General features: G+C 35.3%; 1 protein-coding gene across 27 annotated transcripts in view; it reads left to right on the forward strand.

The window, feature by feature from the left end:
- The window catches only part of LOC117405087 (neurobeachin), a 349,257-nt gene that overhangs the window by 296,789 nt on the left and 34,864 nt on the right, over positions 1–17,604 (forward strand). For all 27 annotated transcript variants that reach the window (XM_059031199.1, XM_059031208.1, XM_059031201.1 and 24 more), the window contains 2 exons: positions 9,753–9,893; positions 12,131–12,250. In XM_059031199.1, the coding sequence (XP_058887182.1) occupies positions 9,753–9,893; positions 12,131–12,250 (261 nt within the window). The remainder of the gene's footprint in view (positions 1–9,752; positions 9,894–12,130; positions 12,251–17,604) is intronic.

The raw sequence follows: 17,604 nt of genomic DNA on the forward strand, positions 1-17,604 counted from the left end.
CCCGGCCCTGCTAGTTTATCCTGCTGATGCGTCTGCTGTAATGTACTTGTGTTTCTTCACACCACAAAAACCTTGTACTGGTATTTGAGGGAACAGACCTGAAAATGAACTGTATTCCTGCTTTACATTCTCCAGGGAGATGACAGTGTTCAGACATTTGGCTGATTTCCATCTGTTTCAATGTAGATTTGGTTTTGATTAAATATTTCTAAGCTGCTACATTCTCCTGCATGCAAATATATTTGGCATTCAGATCTATTGTGAGAAATTGTTATGAACCTGTGTCTTCCAAATTCCATTTTTTTGTTACTCCTTATGTCCTGTGTCAATCTGTCATGCTTCTCAAATAGGGGTAAACAGTTCTGCCTTGTCAGAATCAATATTTAAATGCAATATATAAATAATGGCTATTCCATCCAGTATTACTAGAAACTCATAGGGTTATTTTTAAATTATCTAAACAGAGGTGGATCTTAATGAATAAACCTGGTTTAAATTGTATGTAACATTTAAAATGTGGGTCAATAAATCACCCCAGGGGTAAAACTCCAGCTGTTTTAATACAGAGTTAAGGAACAGCAGCATTTAGATCACTGTATAAATCATTAAAACAGACCTCATAGACTTGGATACATATATTTTGATTCAAAGACCTAACTTTACAATGCAGATGAAACACATCATTTGTCAGAGGAATGAATGAATGAATGAATAATATTATTTGGATGGGAAATCTAAGGTTGTGTTAGAGGCAGTTGTAAGCAAACAATACTAACAAGTGAGCTAATAATTCATCTTTATTCAGTAGATGCTTGTGGCAAATGTTTTCAGTGACCAAAATGTCACTTTAACAAAAGACTGATGGTATGCAGCATTGTTTTGCCATTAACTCTTCCTGTTCTGCCGGGCGGCATTGCAGGGCTCCTACTGAGCTGCTGTGAAAGACTGGAGGTGTAGAACAGCAGGGAGTGCTCCCAGACTATTTCTTTATTCTTGCAAATATGTTCAATACGTACATATGTATTATTACAAGGTTAATAATTGAAAAATTAGAAAAAAAAAAGAATGATAGAGAGGGATAGGTTTGCCATTCTTGATTATCCTGAAGTGAACTATAGAAAACCATATACAGTAGGCCAATTTGGTTACATCTGATAGGAAATGTGGCTGGGCTTTGTAAAATATTTCATTGGTTCCCCTGTGGTGAGTTCTTGTATGATTTGTGGTAATCCATTCTAAATCGACTTCTTTCCATACATTTTTTTTAATGCCAAAAATGGTCAAAGCTTAAAATATAACACCAGCTATAGTGGTATGTATTTCTAAATTTTAATGATTAGAAGAACTGATCAGAGTATGTGTAATCGAATACTTTAAAAGTACAACCAGCCCTTGATGCAGTCTAGAAGGAACTCCCTGATACTGTAAAATACAGTTACTTAGTAAGGCTCGCATTTATCTATATTAAAAGATACACACAGCAATATCAGTAGTGACCCCAACATGAACACTTTCCAAAAGTTGGTTGGTAAAGTATTATAACAAAAAGTCATACTATTTACATTATTTTTAAAATATTAAAATGCTTGCAGATGGTTGCTTATTGCTGGCAGTAAAACTGTTCCCAGAATGACAAAACTTGCATAATGTGGCGTAACCTTAAATAAGTAATAATATCTAGTGGAAGAAAGAAACATAAAAATAAATAAATCCTGAAGGCCTCATAACATATTTACAATTTGGATGTGGTTCTCGTCTTTATGTATTGTAATATATTCTGTCCTTCTGCAGACACTTCCAGAGTTCATTAGCATTCTTTCAAAGTATTGTTTTGTCTCTGACAGTTGTCCTTGGAACCCTGGGGTTCTATACCTCAGAAAGCACAGCACACAAGGAGCCATAGAACACACACTACTGCCAATTTTCCTTTTTATTGGTCAATACGTATACAAATCATGTTTCTTTTTAATGTGCATATGACTAGCAGAGAAGTGGGGATGTAGCTAAGAACATCCATTAACAATACTGCTTGCACGTTAACAGGATTTCTCAGTGCTGTTTCTGAATTTGGTTTTCTGGAGTGTCAAGGTAAAGATCCAATTTTTATGAGTGAAGGGTGTCATGATGTAAAGCATGTATCAGCTTTTAATTGTAGTGTCATCAGACAGTAAGAAATTGGTTTTATATAAAGGGTTTTAATGGATTTTTGGATGGGATGTGGTGAAGGCTAAAATTAGGCACGTAGGCTACAACATTAAAAAAAAAAAAAATGGAGAGCCTCCTGCTTTTGGGCTACGGCTACAGACCGAATGACAGACCCAGGTAAGTAACAGGCTTTCAAAAAGACAGCACAGTGTGCCTCTCCCCCATGGGTTCCTATAACACCACACTTGTTTCCAGTTCTTTGGTGTCCAGGGATTTATTTTGTGTGTCTAACTGTGTGAGAATTTCAGGAGCCTCCTGGGGACTTGTGTGTGATGGCTCTTCACAGCTATCCAGCTGTTTTTTTTTTTTTATTCATATGGCTCTTTTTATTTATTTTATTTATTTCAGCAGGCAGGTACCCATTGAAACCAGAATCTTGTGTAACCAGAGGACTTGGCAAGACAGCACAAAACTGAGAGTAGCTGCCCTACAGCACACTATAGAAGATGTTATAAAACCAAGATTTGTTTGAGGCAGATTCATGTCAGAATCTGTCTCGTGTTCATGTTTTTAATAGAACTCCAGCTCTACATACCAGTCCCTTCGACAGTCCCTTTTAATTACCAAAGATTTCACACTATTTGGACCATTTTACTCCCTTTAGTGGTCATAACAGAGCAAATAAGCAGTAAATACATATTCATTTACCAGAAATACTCAAGGTGTCAGAAATACAGCACATCAATCTATTAGCAGGAAATGACTCAAAACAGATACGCAACCAGCTATCTCCTGTTGTGCACAATCAGGCTCTCATTCTCACATGTTGCATTGTTCGAGATCATTTAAGTGTAAAATTGGTTATATTTTCATTTGTGCATGAGCAATTATAATATGTATTGGGAAATATGTGACAGGCATACACACCCAATTGCCAAAGGATAACAACTATATTTGTTAATGTGCGGAGTGTATGACAAATGATGATGATGATGATTTTTTTTTAGGCCTACCTAAAGAAAAGGAAGTGATAATGCCGCAGGCTTTTAACTGGAGTAATGCAAACAAGTGCATGGAGGTGTTAACTCTAGTTAGGGCAAGCCAAACGCTCTTCTGCCAAATGCGTATTTATTTCATTTGCAATTCTTTAGCTTGAAATCAAAGGCATTTTGTGTTGAAGCCTATCAGAATCTGAAAGCCATATACAAATATCTGAAGATGTGATACTTTATCAAAGAACTGCACTATATGCATTTATTTATGTATTTGTTGATTATTTGTATTCTTATTATTTATAATAACTTTTCACAAATGAGAGCACTAAACCTGTATCTTCCTGTTAACTTCTGAGGCTGTCAAAACCTATTTTTTTAAAGTTATTATGAGTCAAAGGTATCCAACTATCCACAGGCACTATTGGTGATAATGTGGGTAAACTGCAGTGAATGTGAGTATCGTATTTAACTTTAAAAAAAAATCTCAAACCCTACTGTCTTAGCCGTCTAAAAAAACAGATTCATATTTTTAAAAATACATGCACTATAGCCAGTTAAGGATAAGACACAGCAATTGTTATATTGGTTAACCAAAGAAATGGGCATCGACATTTCTAGCATAACTCATTTTCCGTTGAAGCTAAATAGCTGAGCGCCTGTTGTTTTATGAGCCAGTATTCTTGCATGCAGTGTCATAACCCTACACAGAGCTGAAAGCGCAGGTGTGAGGTGGGAATTATGCAGACAGACCCCAGGAATCAAGAGTAATGTGGCCGAGGAGTTGTCTTTTCAGGACACAGGGGAATGTGTGTGGTTGTATAAAATATGAATCCCCCTTTCCTTCTCTGGATTCATTTCTCTGAGAGTTTGACCACAGAGGAAACCTCCTTTACAGACTGGGTTAAGCAATACAGTACACTTTTTTTTAGTACCACTTGATATAAAACATCTGTATGCAGATTGTGTTTCCCCCATCCCTAACTATATATTTGGGTAATTACACAACCATAATTGTTACAATGTACACTAACATAGCACATGATTTTGATGAATATGATCATTTTACAAATATGTTGATACTGATGACTTAGTCATAATTTAATTTAAAAGCCTCCATGGTTGCCTACATCACATTACTATTTTATAATGTATTCTGTCATGGATTTCATATGTGACATTATGTGTTTCTGTTTTTAATATGGCCGCCCCATGCTGTTTCTCTGTCGCACAAATTACTGACTCGTTCGCTGAAAGCCAAACAGTTCAATGCCATGCTGTAGTTAATTCAGTCAGTAAAGAGTCGCTAAAGAGCCATCCTCGTTTCAGCTTTAATATGGGCTTTTAGAAATCTAAAGCAGGCTCCTTCAGAGTGTACCTGCTTTGTTTTGACTTTGAAAAGCCTGATTCAATTATATTGAAACTGTACGCAGTTAGTCTACAAGCTAAGCAAGCAAAATAGGCACAGCTTGGCCTGACAATGCGAAGTTGTAATGTAGTGTAATGCAATTTAATTTGAAAAATAAAATGAAATATACATATTGCCAAGGGAGATAGCCTGGATATCAAAAAACAAATATGTTCTATATATTTTTTTCCCTGTGCTTCATTCTCAGGTTTTTCTGTTGTTTTTATTTTGGTTTTGTAAGCTGTAAATTTAAGAGGTAATTGTGTCTGCAACATTGCTGTCTGGTAAGATTTTTTTGTTTTAATAGCAAGATAGTGAAATTCTACATACTGTTAGACAGGATGTACATTACGTAACTGGCCTCTGATTAAACTTTCACAATTTTACCAGGGCCACACTCTTCTTTTAGGTAGGTTGCAATAGGTGGACCCTTATAAAAGTTTACCATGAAAAATTTGCACTGTGAATTTGCAGTTTTCACATGGTTATACTACGCATTTACCATAGTTTGTCGTTTTTTAGTTTTTTTTTAAATGTGCTTTACTATACCTCTCTTGGGTTTATAATGCTTACCTACACATTGCTATGCTTTCATTATGCTTTTGTAGATTTTCCCACGTTTTACTATGGGAAGCTTTTATAAGTGCAAATGTACCACAATGTACCTACATGTCCATTTTAATTTATTTTTCAGTATAAGGGACTGAAATTAGTTATCCTTGGTTAATCTTCCTGTAAGGTTACTCAATGTTGAGTAAATTCTTCAATACTTTTGTCTGGCAAGCAAATTTAATAACTTGCAAGCGCAGAACAATTTAATAAGCTGTGTCAGGCTTTGGCATGTCATGAAGTGCCTTGCAGCATTTCACACACATGTTGTACGGTTGCAGGTCTGTGCTTTCAGTTAGGAATAAATATTAAACATTGATATTCCCCCCTATTTTCTTTAAGATATAGTTCTGTATTTAACAGAGCCTCAAAAGGGCTTCTCAGCTCCATGTAACAATCTGCCTCCAGTGGGTGTTTGACAACTCAATTGTTCTATGTGGTATTTCTAACGGATGTATTTCTTGCATTCACTTGGGGCAAGGAGTTGCAGGGGGGCAAGTTCATTTTTACAGTCGGGGGTACCAGCTGAAGACATGTTTTTAGGCCAAATGGGTGCTTTAGACTTGTTAGTTATAAATAGTCTCCATGATGTGATGACTGAAACAGAAAATGATATATTATACAAAGTGATTTTAATCAAGAAGAAAACATTAGTTAAGATAACTGGAATTTCCTTATCAAGTTGCCTTCATAAGACTTACCAGTGTCAGAAACAACTGCAACCAGAATTGATTTTCTTAACTTCATCATTTTGTTTTAATATAGTAATACCGCAGACCCAGTTTAAATCATATATTGTTTTTTGATTATTTCTTGTCTTTCCAATTGCTTGAAGCTTTATTAAGTTTGCATGGAGCTGTGTAGTATAACACTCTGAAAGCTGTACTAATTAATGTGTCACTCCCAAGTTTTATGACAATTGCATTTTCATAAAAAACAGATTTTGTTTGTCATTAAAAAACAGATTTCTGGCAAGCTAATCTGGAATTGATGTTTAATTTGAACAATGACTTCAAACTACAGTTATGTTATATAATTTTCAAATTGTAATATGCTTTCTGTTAACTTTGACACAGAACGGTGTTTCCTTTTGGCACTCTAAATATCCCTTGGGTTCAAATTGCAGTTAGTTAAAATATTTCCCTTTTAAAATGATCATGACATTAAACAGTATTTTTTTAAAAACATATTATAACTTGATGATGATATTTAGTAATGTGGAAAGTTAGGGAGTAAAATTATTTAGACCATTTAAACCATCGGAATATCTTTTAGTGAAAAATCTTTGTCATTTAACAGATTTTCAAAGGGTAAGTCTCATGAAATCAACAAGTTCAATTTTTGTATCTTAATTTTATTAAAACCACATTTAAGCTCTGCTGCTTTTTGAATGTGTGCTTAAGAGAAAATTTGCTGAAATTCTCGGCAAGGTGTTGCTGTTCTTTGCATGAATACAGTTGATTCTTATGAAAGATAGGTTTCTGCATTGTTCTCTACTAAAATGCTGTATGCATGAACTATTCTTTCATAGTTACTTGTAGGAAAAAAAAAAAAATCCAAGTATTTGTTTTGCAGTTTAGGCCACATGACAATATGTTCTGTATGCATTAAGCTAAAAAATAGAAATAATTGAAAAAGCAATCATTTTAAATTCAAAGCCTCTTCTTGAATATTGTCACATCATAAATTCAGATCTAAATAAGTAAAAGGATATACAGTACTGATTATTATTTTGTATTTTCCTGGAATAATTGGAGCAGACGTGTGCTAAGTTGGATATCCTTCCTATAATGGTCTGTATGTTTCCCAAATGAAGAGGGCATGGGAGTTGCTGTTGGCTAGTTTGTCCAACTTCAGCCCATTGCGCTCCATAAGTAACATTTTTACAGTGTGCTAGACTTCCTGTGGCTCACAGCCCAATCAAGCACTACCTATATTTCACATGCCAGGTTATTATCACATCATAAATCAAAGCAGCTCACCATAAACTCCTCTTTCACTCCAACAAACCCAACTAACATCATTCTGGACAGCCATTAAAAAAAAAAAAAAAAAAAATGATTTGGCAAAGTATTACTCTCTGACATGCATGCAAGGATGAAGTTAGAAAGTTATTGGGTTGAGTCAAGGGACATATTGTAAATGCAATGGTATGCCTTGCACTGAATATGTTGATCTGCACTCTTGATCCATTAGCTTAGTCCAAACTAAGGCAGAGCTGTCTTACCAAGTGAGAGTGAATATGCAGGGCTGGCAGAGTTGAAAGGTCTGATTGTCATATAACTTGAATGGAATGAGGAAGGCTGTTCAATGCAGCTACGTAGGAAGTGAAGCTCAAAGAAAATGGAGATTGAGGGAAGAATCACAATAACATTTCAGAATGACTGAACACATCATAAAATAGTAAGGGAAAAGTGAGAATTGAAGCTACTTTAAAGTCTTAATACATATGTCTTCTGTGCAGCAGTCAGCCCAGCCAACAGCAGCTATAAAGAAAAGGGGCAGCTGCTTAAAGGGCATACCCCAGGAGAGAGGGGGGAGACAAGGTCACTGCCGACCCAGTGAACAGAAGCAACCGTATTGGTGGAGAAATTAAGCTCTGTTTGTTGTTGTCATTGTTAAGAATTGGCAATTAACTTCTCAGCCATTGACCTATCATGGATCCAGACACCCAGTGGAATTGGAGATTCGTTACTAGTTCAGTATATTAATATTGACTGCTGTAATACTTTCAAGGGTAATACATTGGATTTTGTGACAGTTAAGGAAAAGCAATATATCCACCGTCCCCGAATTAGGCTTTAATGAAGTAATTACATTAGTAATCACGTTAGTAATGTGTTTTTGTTAAAACCTGTTTAATAATTGACCTTTATTGTGTTCTAACAATCTGTTTTAAAGCACTGGTGTAAATGAATAGTCTTTGTGATTTAAAATATTTTACTTTTTGTGTATTGGGAAAATAAAAACCGAAAATAGTATCAACCTTTTCAAGTTTGATGTGAACAAGTTCACATCAAAGAGAGCTACCTAGCTATATGGATTTCTAAGTATTATGTAAGTATTTACAGTTGAACTAATGATAGTTGACATTATCAAGCTACAAACAGAATTAGGCCTGTGGCATTTGGGGAAAAAAAAAATTCAGTTTGAAGGTCAGTTGCATGCAGGTCACAAAACAATGGCATCTACGGATTGTTGTTCCTTTGTTTCCTTGCATTATTTTTAAATGGTACTAATTGTGTTTTTCTGGTGTACCTATAACCTAGAACAAAATAAAGTAGATGACTTTTCGTCTAATGTTTAGATGCAGCAAAAACTATATTCTGTTGTAATAATTTTAATAGCAGTGGATATAAATATCACCACCCTTTAAATCTGTATTAATCATGCTGGTATTTTCCACTAGAAGTGATTTATTATCCCCATTGGTAATGTCACTTAATGGTCAGATTTTGAAAGCAAAACATCTGTAGTGGTACTAAAATAAATAAATACATACATAAATAAAATGTCCATATTCTCAAAAACATAGGGGTATTCCTTGCATGTGTATGGGAGGATGAGTCAATAGAAAATACAGACATTTCCCAGTTTATTTTCCTGTGTATGCAACATTCTAGAGCTGTATACAGAGTTTTAAGGGCTCTTTAGACACAATTGATAAAGGTGTGGTGTGTTCTGAGGTGTTTTCTAGAAGTTCAGTTGTGCCATAAAATAGGTATATAACTCAGGTCACTTGATATTATGTGATGCTTAAACAATGCTGTATGAATGTGAAATGCATGCGCTGGTGATCCAGTTCATTCTTTTTAGGATAGTTGTATAACCCTGCCATTACAGTCATGCAGAATGAAGAAGGAATTCCAAAAATGTAAATGTTTATTTTAGCATTGTACAGTAGTTCAGAATGGGATTAGTGAGCAGAACGTTTAGGCAGTGCTGCACTTTTAACAACTTTTTGTATGGTTCCACAAAGTGTAAATCATGTCAGGAAAGGTTAAGCTGTGAGGATTATCCAAAACATTTCACAGAACATTCACAATTTACTTGCAGCATAGATTTATGGAGCCTTAAAGTTTCCAGAGACCCAAATACTGAGAGCAGCTGAATATGTAAGGCACCTTGAAAATAATGGGGTCTGACAGACAAATCCTAAAGTAAACATTTTCTTCAGAATCTATCATCCACATCTAATGGTGAGGCTGCAAAGGCTAACCATGAAACATTAATAATGACTTGCATTAAATATGGTTTACATGCACCTCATATATTTTTCAAGCCACATTGCTCAGAGCAACCATGTTATAAGACAGTTGTGTAAAAAAAAAAAAAAAAAAAAAAAAATTGAAATTGCTGGAACGTTTGGCTGTCCTTTGTTCATGAATGAATTCATAGTGCTGTATGTCTATATCAAGATATCTGACCTGTTCTCTTTTAAGCAGGACCAGTATTATCTAAACTTCTGAACAGTATTATGCCTTTCATGAATGTAACACATTAAAATAAAATCAGCAGTGAAAGAAACATGGAAAAATATGAAGAAATAAAGGCATTGTTCATGTTTAAAATCATTGTAATCTTTTTCATCTTCATAGCCCATTGGAGCACTGAACCCCAAGCGAGCTGTCTTCTATGCTGAGCGCTATGAGACCTGGGAAGAGGACCAGACGCCACCTTACCACTACAACTCGCACTACTCCACAGCTGCCTCCACACTCCTGTGGCTTGTTAGAATTGTAAGTATAGGAACAGCGATTTACACCTCCTGCTGTCAGTACTGGTTTTAACCTGGTCTTAGTTGGTTGTGCAACTTTTTTCAACTGGTCGTGGTAGTTAAAGAAGAAACAGTACATTTCCTAGTTTCCCAAAATCGATAGTAACATGTGGTGTTAATTGTTGCTATGAAGCTGTTTTTTTTTTTTTTTTTTTAAATGAACCAGCTTCAAAACTAACTGTGTATTTCTATGTCCGGCTATTACACTGGGATGAATTTGCAGCAGAGCTAAGTCATATACAAGTCCAGTCAGCTCAGCTGACCTGTATGATTTTGCAATGTATTAGTTCAATAAAGAGTTTCTCTTGACCATATAGAAAGAGTCTGTCACTGGAGATACAGTAATACATCTGAGCGGAATCTGGATATTCTGCAAACTGAACATTCTTATTTCTTTTATTTATTTATTTTTTTACATATTTTACAAATCAAATCAATAATTTCTTTCTATATTTTTTGATTGTATTCAAAACAATATCGAGCTGCAATGTATTTATAAATGAGGCATAATTTATACATTGAAATCCATATAAATGATGGGATTTCCAGATTAAACATCTCACTTTTGTTGGACCACATTCCAGAGGACATAGACAATTTCACAGGCCGGTAAACGGGAATATGCTAAACCAAATTAAGTACACAGAATGGAATTGTATGTATTTCTGACAGGTTTTTTTATGTTCAGTGTCACAGGCATAAAATTAGACACAAAAGAAAGTTGAATATTACAGTATATTTAACAACAGAGAATACACTACACTGAACCGTGGTATTTGGAAACTCAAATACACCATCATGTTAACAGATTCTATGACTGTATGCCCAGAGCTAGTTAGGTCAATATGATTTTCATACAGCACAGGTACAATACATACATTCATTCTGTTTATACAGCACAAAAACACAATAATTCCCAAAGTTACTTTGATTAACAAAATAGCATGTGTAAAAAGAGAATGCAGAGATATATCAACTGAAAGCTAATTATTATGGACTCCCTGGAGGTTTTTTTTTATTGTTGTTACTTTTTGCTTTTAGTTCTTGAGTACGGCAGGACTGAAAATCAAAGTTAATCTTAACAGCGTGAAGAACCTCACGCTGTGATTCCAAGGATGCTTGGCTATGTTTATCCATTATAGTGATATCTCCATTGGATTCACATTGAATGTCTGGGTAGAACCAATAAAAAACGGCCAATTAAAATGGCCTATACTGTACATTACAGCTAGAAAACAAGGTAATTAATTCAGCCCGAGGCCCTCCTAAGGTAAATGGGGCACATTTCCATAGAAACTCCATTGACTTCTAATACGATTCTCATTTCAAAATGGATGCAATGGACACAGGCATACTGAATTCCATTCATTACTGAATCCATCACTTCAAGTTTAGCCAAGCCCCAGATTTCATTTCAGGACTTTTTGATAGCGAAACTCCATAATGTGATATAAAATGTAAATGTAATATTTTTTTTTATTACATTATACATTCATGTGCTGTGTATAATTCCTGCTCACACATAGCAGCCTCTTATAATTCTTACAGTACATGGACAGGGTGGCCTTTACACTTCTAATAAGGCAGTCCTTGCATGTTGCACAGTGGCGATATCATTTCCACAAGCACTGCAGACTTGGTTAATTTTGTTATCCTAGCAATTCCATTGTTGCTCTGTTGTATTAGGACACAATGTGAAAGGGTGTGCAATAAAATACATTTGCCTATGTTTAATAAATAAGAGAAATGATATTACTGTATGTTATGGAAAGCAATACTTAAACAATTGAATGTGCTCTCTTATTGTATGTATTTCACTTTTTTGTACATATATATCTCTGGATAGAAACAAGCAGTTAAACACATTTCAGCCTTTTATTATTGGCCAATTGGCTATTTCATTCATTTTAATGTGCTAAAAAAAAAATAACAGAATACTGTAGATTTGAGAAATCAAGAGGTATAAAAACATTTTTCTTTTAGGTACAGTAATATCTTTTGGTGAAAAGCAGGTATTTTTATCTTTTGCAATACACACATTTCTAGTTAATAGGTTAGTAGGTGTCTTATTTAGCATTGTGTCTTAATAGCAGAATTGTCTCAGGGAAATCCATATGTTATACAGACACTCCCTGTTGCCTTTCCTTTTTTTTTACTACTTTGTTCAGATTAATATTTGTTGTTGTTTGTCCTTCTTAGGAGCCGTTTACCACCTTCTTTCTCAACGCTAATGACAACAAGTTTGACCATCCTGACCGGACCTTCTCTGCTATAGCAAGGTCTTGGCGGAACTGTCAAAGAGACACCTCTGATGTGAAAGTATGTAATCATCCATAACTTCAAAACACTCCATCATTATCAGTTCTTATATTTGAAAGAAAGCAAAACAAATAGGTTCCTAATGTCCACATGTTTTATTGTAATTGTCTGTCAAGGCCCAAGCAGCACCGATAGCAACAAACCGGTCTGACAGCACATCAGGTTTTGTACAGTTGTATCTGTAGTTATGCAAATAGTATGCTGGTGCTCTACCTTATTTTCTGTGTGAACTGTACTATAAAAGTAATGGCTTATTGTTTTGTTTTTGTTTTTTTTTGTGCTGTATTCATAACATAGTAACATCAAGACGCTTTCAAAGTCTGTTTTTTTTTGTGTAAAATACAGTACTTCAGCTCCCAGATCTCCTTCCCTTCTTTAAGCATACCAGAACTGCCACATACCAAGCTATTTTGAGTACCCTCTGGGTTATATCTGACACGTTTGCAATGTATAATGCACAGGTTATTGCTGCTCCAGTTCCAGTCTTTTAGTGAACTTTTAGGAGGACCACTGTGCTTACTGAAGCCATTTTCATCACACAATTTATTACAAGTGGGTTTTCACCCCCATGAGTTACATCCTACAGTACTAAGGCTGGCTTCACCACATTTCATACCTTCGTTTTTAAATAGGATAATGATTTGTGTAAGATGATTGAGAAATGCTGCATTGGTGTTGTGCAGCTAATCTCTATATGCAGCATTCAGTTTGTGTCCTTAAGGTAATTTGCAGTGGCAATATAGTGCAACACAGTTTTATAAATATGTCTGAAAATAAGATGCAGTCTCAGTTGATGAATAAAGCACAATGTTTTATTAAAGATCAGTAACTGAATGCCTGTAAAGAAACTCCAGTCAAAATACAACACAAATACTGCCAAATATCGTTCCCTAGGATAAGGTTAGTGGTGTTTCTATAATACTGGGTCTTATTTGGGAACCTGGGTTTGATGCACTAACCATTCACCCCACACCCTACACAGACATACAGTCAGCTTACATCTCAGCTGTAAAGGCTTTATATATTTTCTTTTTCAAAATTAGGTCCTTTGAGGACTAAAATTTGCAATCTGATGAATATAGCAGCCAGATGCAATTTTTGGTATGCCTCTCTGTGAAGATATTTTTTCTTTTTAAAAAAAAGGACTGTGCCTTGCTGTTAATTCTGAATTTTGCCCATTCCATAATACACAGTAGGAATGTGCATTGACCTCAAAGTGTCATATTTTTCTAGCATTGGCTTTGTGTTGCCTTGGGCAATTAATAAAGCATAAATGACAAGGGCTATTTAAAATTAATAAAGCATTAATGACAAGGGCTATTTAAAATGTAGGCTTTTATGTACATACATAGCTTTTACTTGACTGTGCCTGGGGACATGACTGAATAATCCATATTAAATTAAGCTGGAATACAGCTAGAACACAGCAAGAAGCATTGTATGCAGATAGCTCCCCTGTTAACAAATGCAACTTTCTTTAAAATGTAAAATATACTTGTATGTCTGCAAGATTTATTTTTATATAAGCGATGAAGCTTTATTTATTTATTTAGACTGGCTTTACCAGCTTTAGTTGTAGTTGTAACCTTATTGTAAAATAGTGATAGAACTTTATTTTTACATACCATTGTCAAAATGGTATTGGACATAAATCCATGTCAGGCGTGACAGCATAAACCAACTACTCTGACATGCCCGAGGTCACTGGTGAGCTGCTGCTTTATATAGTCATCTTTTTCAATTGATCATTGTACAGTTTTACTTTGAATTTAAGTCATCATGTGTTACAATTCAGTATTGAACTACAGTAGTACCAGGTATTGGGATCCCTCTAGCTGATAAAAAAATTATTTACTACTGTTTAATTCAAACATCTAACCGTATATGTGAGTCTCTTTAGTGTTTCTGTCTCTAAAAATATGTAAAATATTGCAGAGGATCCTGTTGTAATGATGTTGTAATGATTTAAACAACAGCTATATTTAGATCCAGAATTTAGTAGTTTTCAAGTGCTACGCACACCAGTACTGGTGTTCTTTATGGCGATACGATTCCTCAACCACAAAACTTAATCACACCATTGTAATCTTGTGAACTTTTAACATTACTGATGGGGAACCAAAGCAGCCACTCTGTTGATGATTGTGGTGAACTCTTGTCAATAATTAGATGATGCCATCACATTTTTAGTGACAACTTGCTGCCAAAAAAACCCCAAAAAACAGTTGTAATGGGATAGGTCACTGTTTTACAACAGGCTTTTAAGATTGCATATAGTTACTGGTACACCTGGTGGTCTCTACTGGAAATACTGGTACTTGAGATGAAAAGGTTGAAAACCACAGATTTAGAACAATTGTACAGTCTAATCAAATATTGAACATTTATAGTAGTATCTATTTTTTTTGGTTTCTTTTCTGATTGTTGGTCACAAATAATTGCATCCTTTCCTTTTTTGTTTTGAGACCCCAAAACCCCATATAAAAGTTTACCAAGTATTTTGCAGTTGTCTCATGGCTTGCCATGTTTTTTAGTATGCTTTATCATACCTTAATGAGCGTTAATATGTTTTGACTTTGTTTTATTACACTTTGCTATGCTTTTATGAATGTTTCAGTAGCTGTCCTGTGGAACTTTGTGCTTGGAGAGTGGTGTGAGGGGGAAAGTCAGTCTGCATTTCACTGTAGAAACCAATTAACTTTTTTTCTCAGCAAGGGTTACATTCTACTGTTCCTGGTCTGGTAGAACCCTGATTTAAAAGGGAGTTTGTTTTACTGTGTTTCTTTTTATTAATCCTGACCTTGAGCGGTGGTAATGAGTACAAGCTGGGGAAAGAATGACTGTTAGTGGGGGCGACCTTTCAAAAGAGCAAGTCACCCGGAAATGACCTTAACTAGGCCAATCGCTTTCTCGCCTGCTTTCTTTGTTTCTCGTCTTTTTTTTCTTCTCTTACTAACAACCAAAACAACCCGCCATTTGGACTAACCACCTGGTACAGAACCTCTTTAAAAAAAATGAAAAAAAATGCTGCACCGCTGTCTGAAGGGATTTCATGCACCTCATAAGAAAAAGATTTTGACAAAATGTCATTAAAGTGACATAGTGTAAAGTAATACAGTTAATGGAGGCTCCCATGATTGACTTGTTAGACCATTATGAGGCTGCTGCAAAATTAATGAATGCCAAGGGAACTGCAGTTGAAAACGGATCTGGCAGGTTTAAAAGCTTTGTGGTGAGTTACAGCAGAGAAGTAAACACATGCATCGTTTTTCACTTCTCCGCTGTAGGCCATTTGAAACACTGTCATTTAAATCATATTATTTACATTATTAAAATAACATATAATGTACTTAACTCAGAGTACCAGTACTATATTTGTAGTTTACTAACTTTGTACTGGTATTAGTATAGTAATACCAGTGTAACTGATATTTCCCTGTAAAATCCTATGCATAATTCTCTGATTAGAGAGTACTACTGACGTCACTACTAGCCTGTAATCCCTGTTTGACGACCGATAGCGGCTGATATTTCTGAGTGCAGATGCAATCTGATGTCAGTGAAATGAGAATTTTTCAGCCTTTTTTTAAACATCTGCCTCTTTCAAAGTGCTTTGACAGTTTCAAATAGGCAATGCAGTGGACGCTTATTTGTTAAAAAATGTCCTCTCGATTTACCATACTGTCAGATGCTGTAAGCAGAACTTTACAGCACAGCAGCAAAAATGCAAACGCTATGAGGAAAAGCATCTCTGATCTTGCATACTTGGCAGAGACCAATAAACCTTGGCCGGTGGAAACGATCCCTCACAACGCAACTAGACGACAGTTATAGTTGATTCTGACTGTGACTAATTATTAGGTTTGTGATTTTTAGTAAAGAAAAGTTTAATTTTATTTGTGTGTGTGTGTTTTTTTAGTCTTTGGTGGCTTTTTACAATCTGATTATGTACAGTAGCTTGTACTTTATTCTCAATCTAATGTTATACCACAGGTTTATTGTCTACATTAATAAGACACAGCAGGCCAGTATTCAGGTTACACCTACAGTTTAAAAAGTATTTTATTTTAGTACGATTATCTACCATGATTAGACAGAGTCAGATTTAAACATGAAATCCATATCTTATTAAGCTTACACACTTTTCTAGAAATGTAATGTTTCTGATGCCTTTTATAATGGTGTAATTTTAAACACTCAAGGGGTTGATTTGATCAAAACATTACTCTGGAGGTTTACCATGCGGTAACAACCATCATCATCATCATCATCATCATCATTGTTTTATATCAGCTATTATTATATTATAGAATTATAGGTCTATGTTGTTCCTGAAATAAAAAAAAATTAGATATCATTATTATCTCAACTTTTTCTTTATTTGGGAATCAAAGGGTTAAAAAGATAAGAAAATAAGTGGAAGGCTCATTGGGCCCGGTTATGAATTCCCCCCTCAAGAGATGAGTATCCCTGGTGATGAGGATGTACAGTATGGAGGCACCAGCACATTCTTTCTTGCACTTTTAGCTGTATCTTCATAAGCTCATTCAATTTACAAGGGGCATTCCTTAGCGTGTATTCACAAAGGTTTCAGAATCTAGGACACAATGACCTACTTTTACGTGATTAGTTGGAAAAAAAATAATAATAATTGTTACAAGAGGTTATTCCTTGTGTTGTGAATGTACTCCACAGTGACCAACTTTTTACTGACATTACTATCATGTTGAAGACTATATTTTGGACACTGCTCTTAGCATGTACAGGCATTTGTTACAAGATGCTATTGTTGTACACTAGATGTAGGTCATGATAAGCGAATTTATCAATGTTTTATTTATCATTGGTGAAGGACATGTTTCTGTCATACCTTTAGATATTCTCTCATCATTTCCATTTTTAAAGAAAGTGGAAATATGTAGTCCTCAAAGTTAGCTGCATTAGTAAGACCTCACCTAGAATATTGTGTTCACTTTTGGTCACCTCGTTACTAAAAGGATATTGTTGCTCTAGAAAGAGTGCAAAGAAGAGCAACCAGAATTATCCCAGGTTTAAAAGGCATGTCGTATGCAGACAGGCTAAAAGAATTGAATCTATTCAGTCTTGAACAAAGAAGACTACGCGGCGATCTGATTCAAACATTCAGAATCCTAAAAGGTATAGACAATGTCGACCCAGGGGACTTTTTTGACCTGAGAAAAGAAACAAGGACCAGGGGTCACAAATGGAGATTAGATAAAGGGGCATTCAAAACAAAAAATAGGAGGCACTTTTTTACACAGAGAATTGTGAAGGTCTAGAACCAACTCCCCAGTAATGTTGTTGAAGCTGACACCCTGGGATCCTTCAAGAAG

This window comes from Acipenser ruthenus, chromosome 9 (genome assembly GCF_902713425.1).
Source record: "Acipenser ruthenus chromosome 9, fAciRut3.2 maternal haplotype, whole genome shotgun sequence".
In the NCBI taxonomy this organism is placed as follows: Eukaryota; Metazoa; Chordata; class Actinopteri; order Acipenseriformes; family Acipenseridae; genus Acipenser; species Acipenser ruthenus.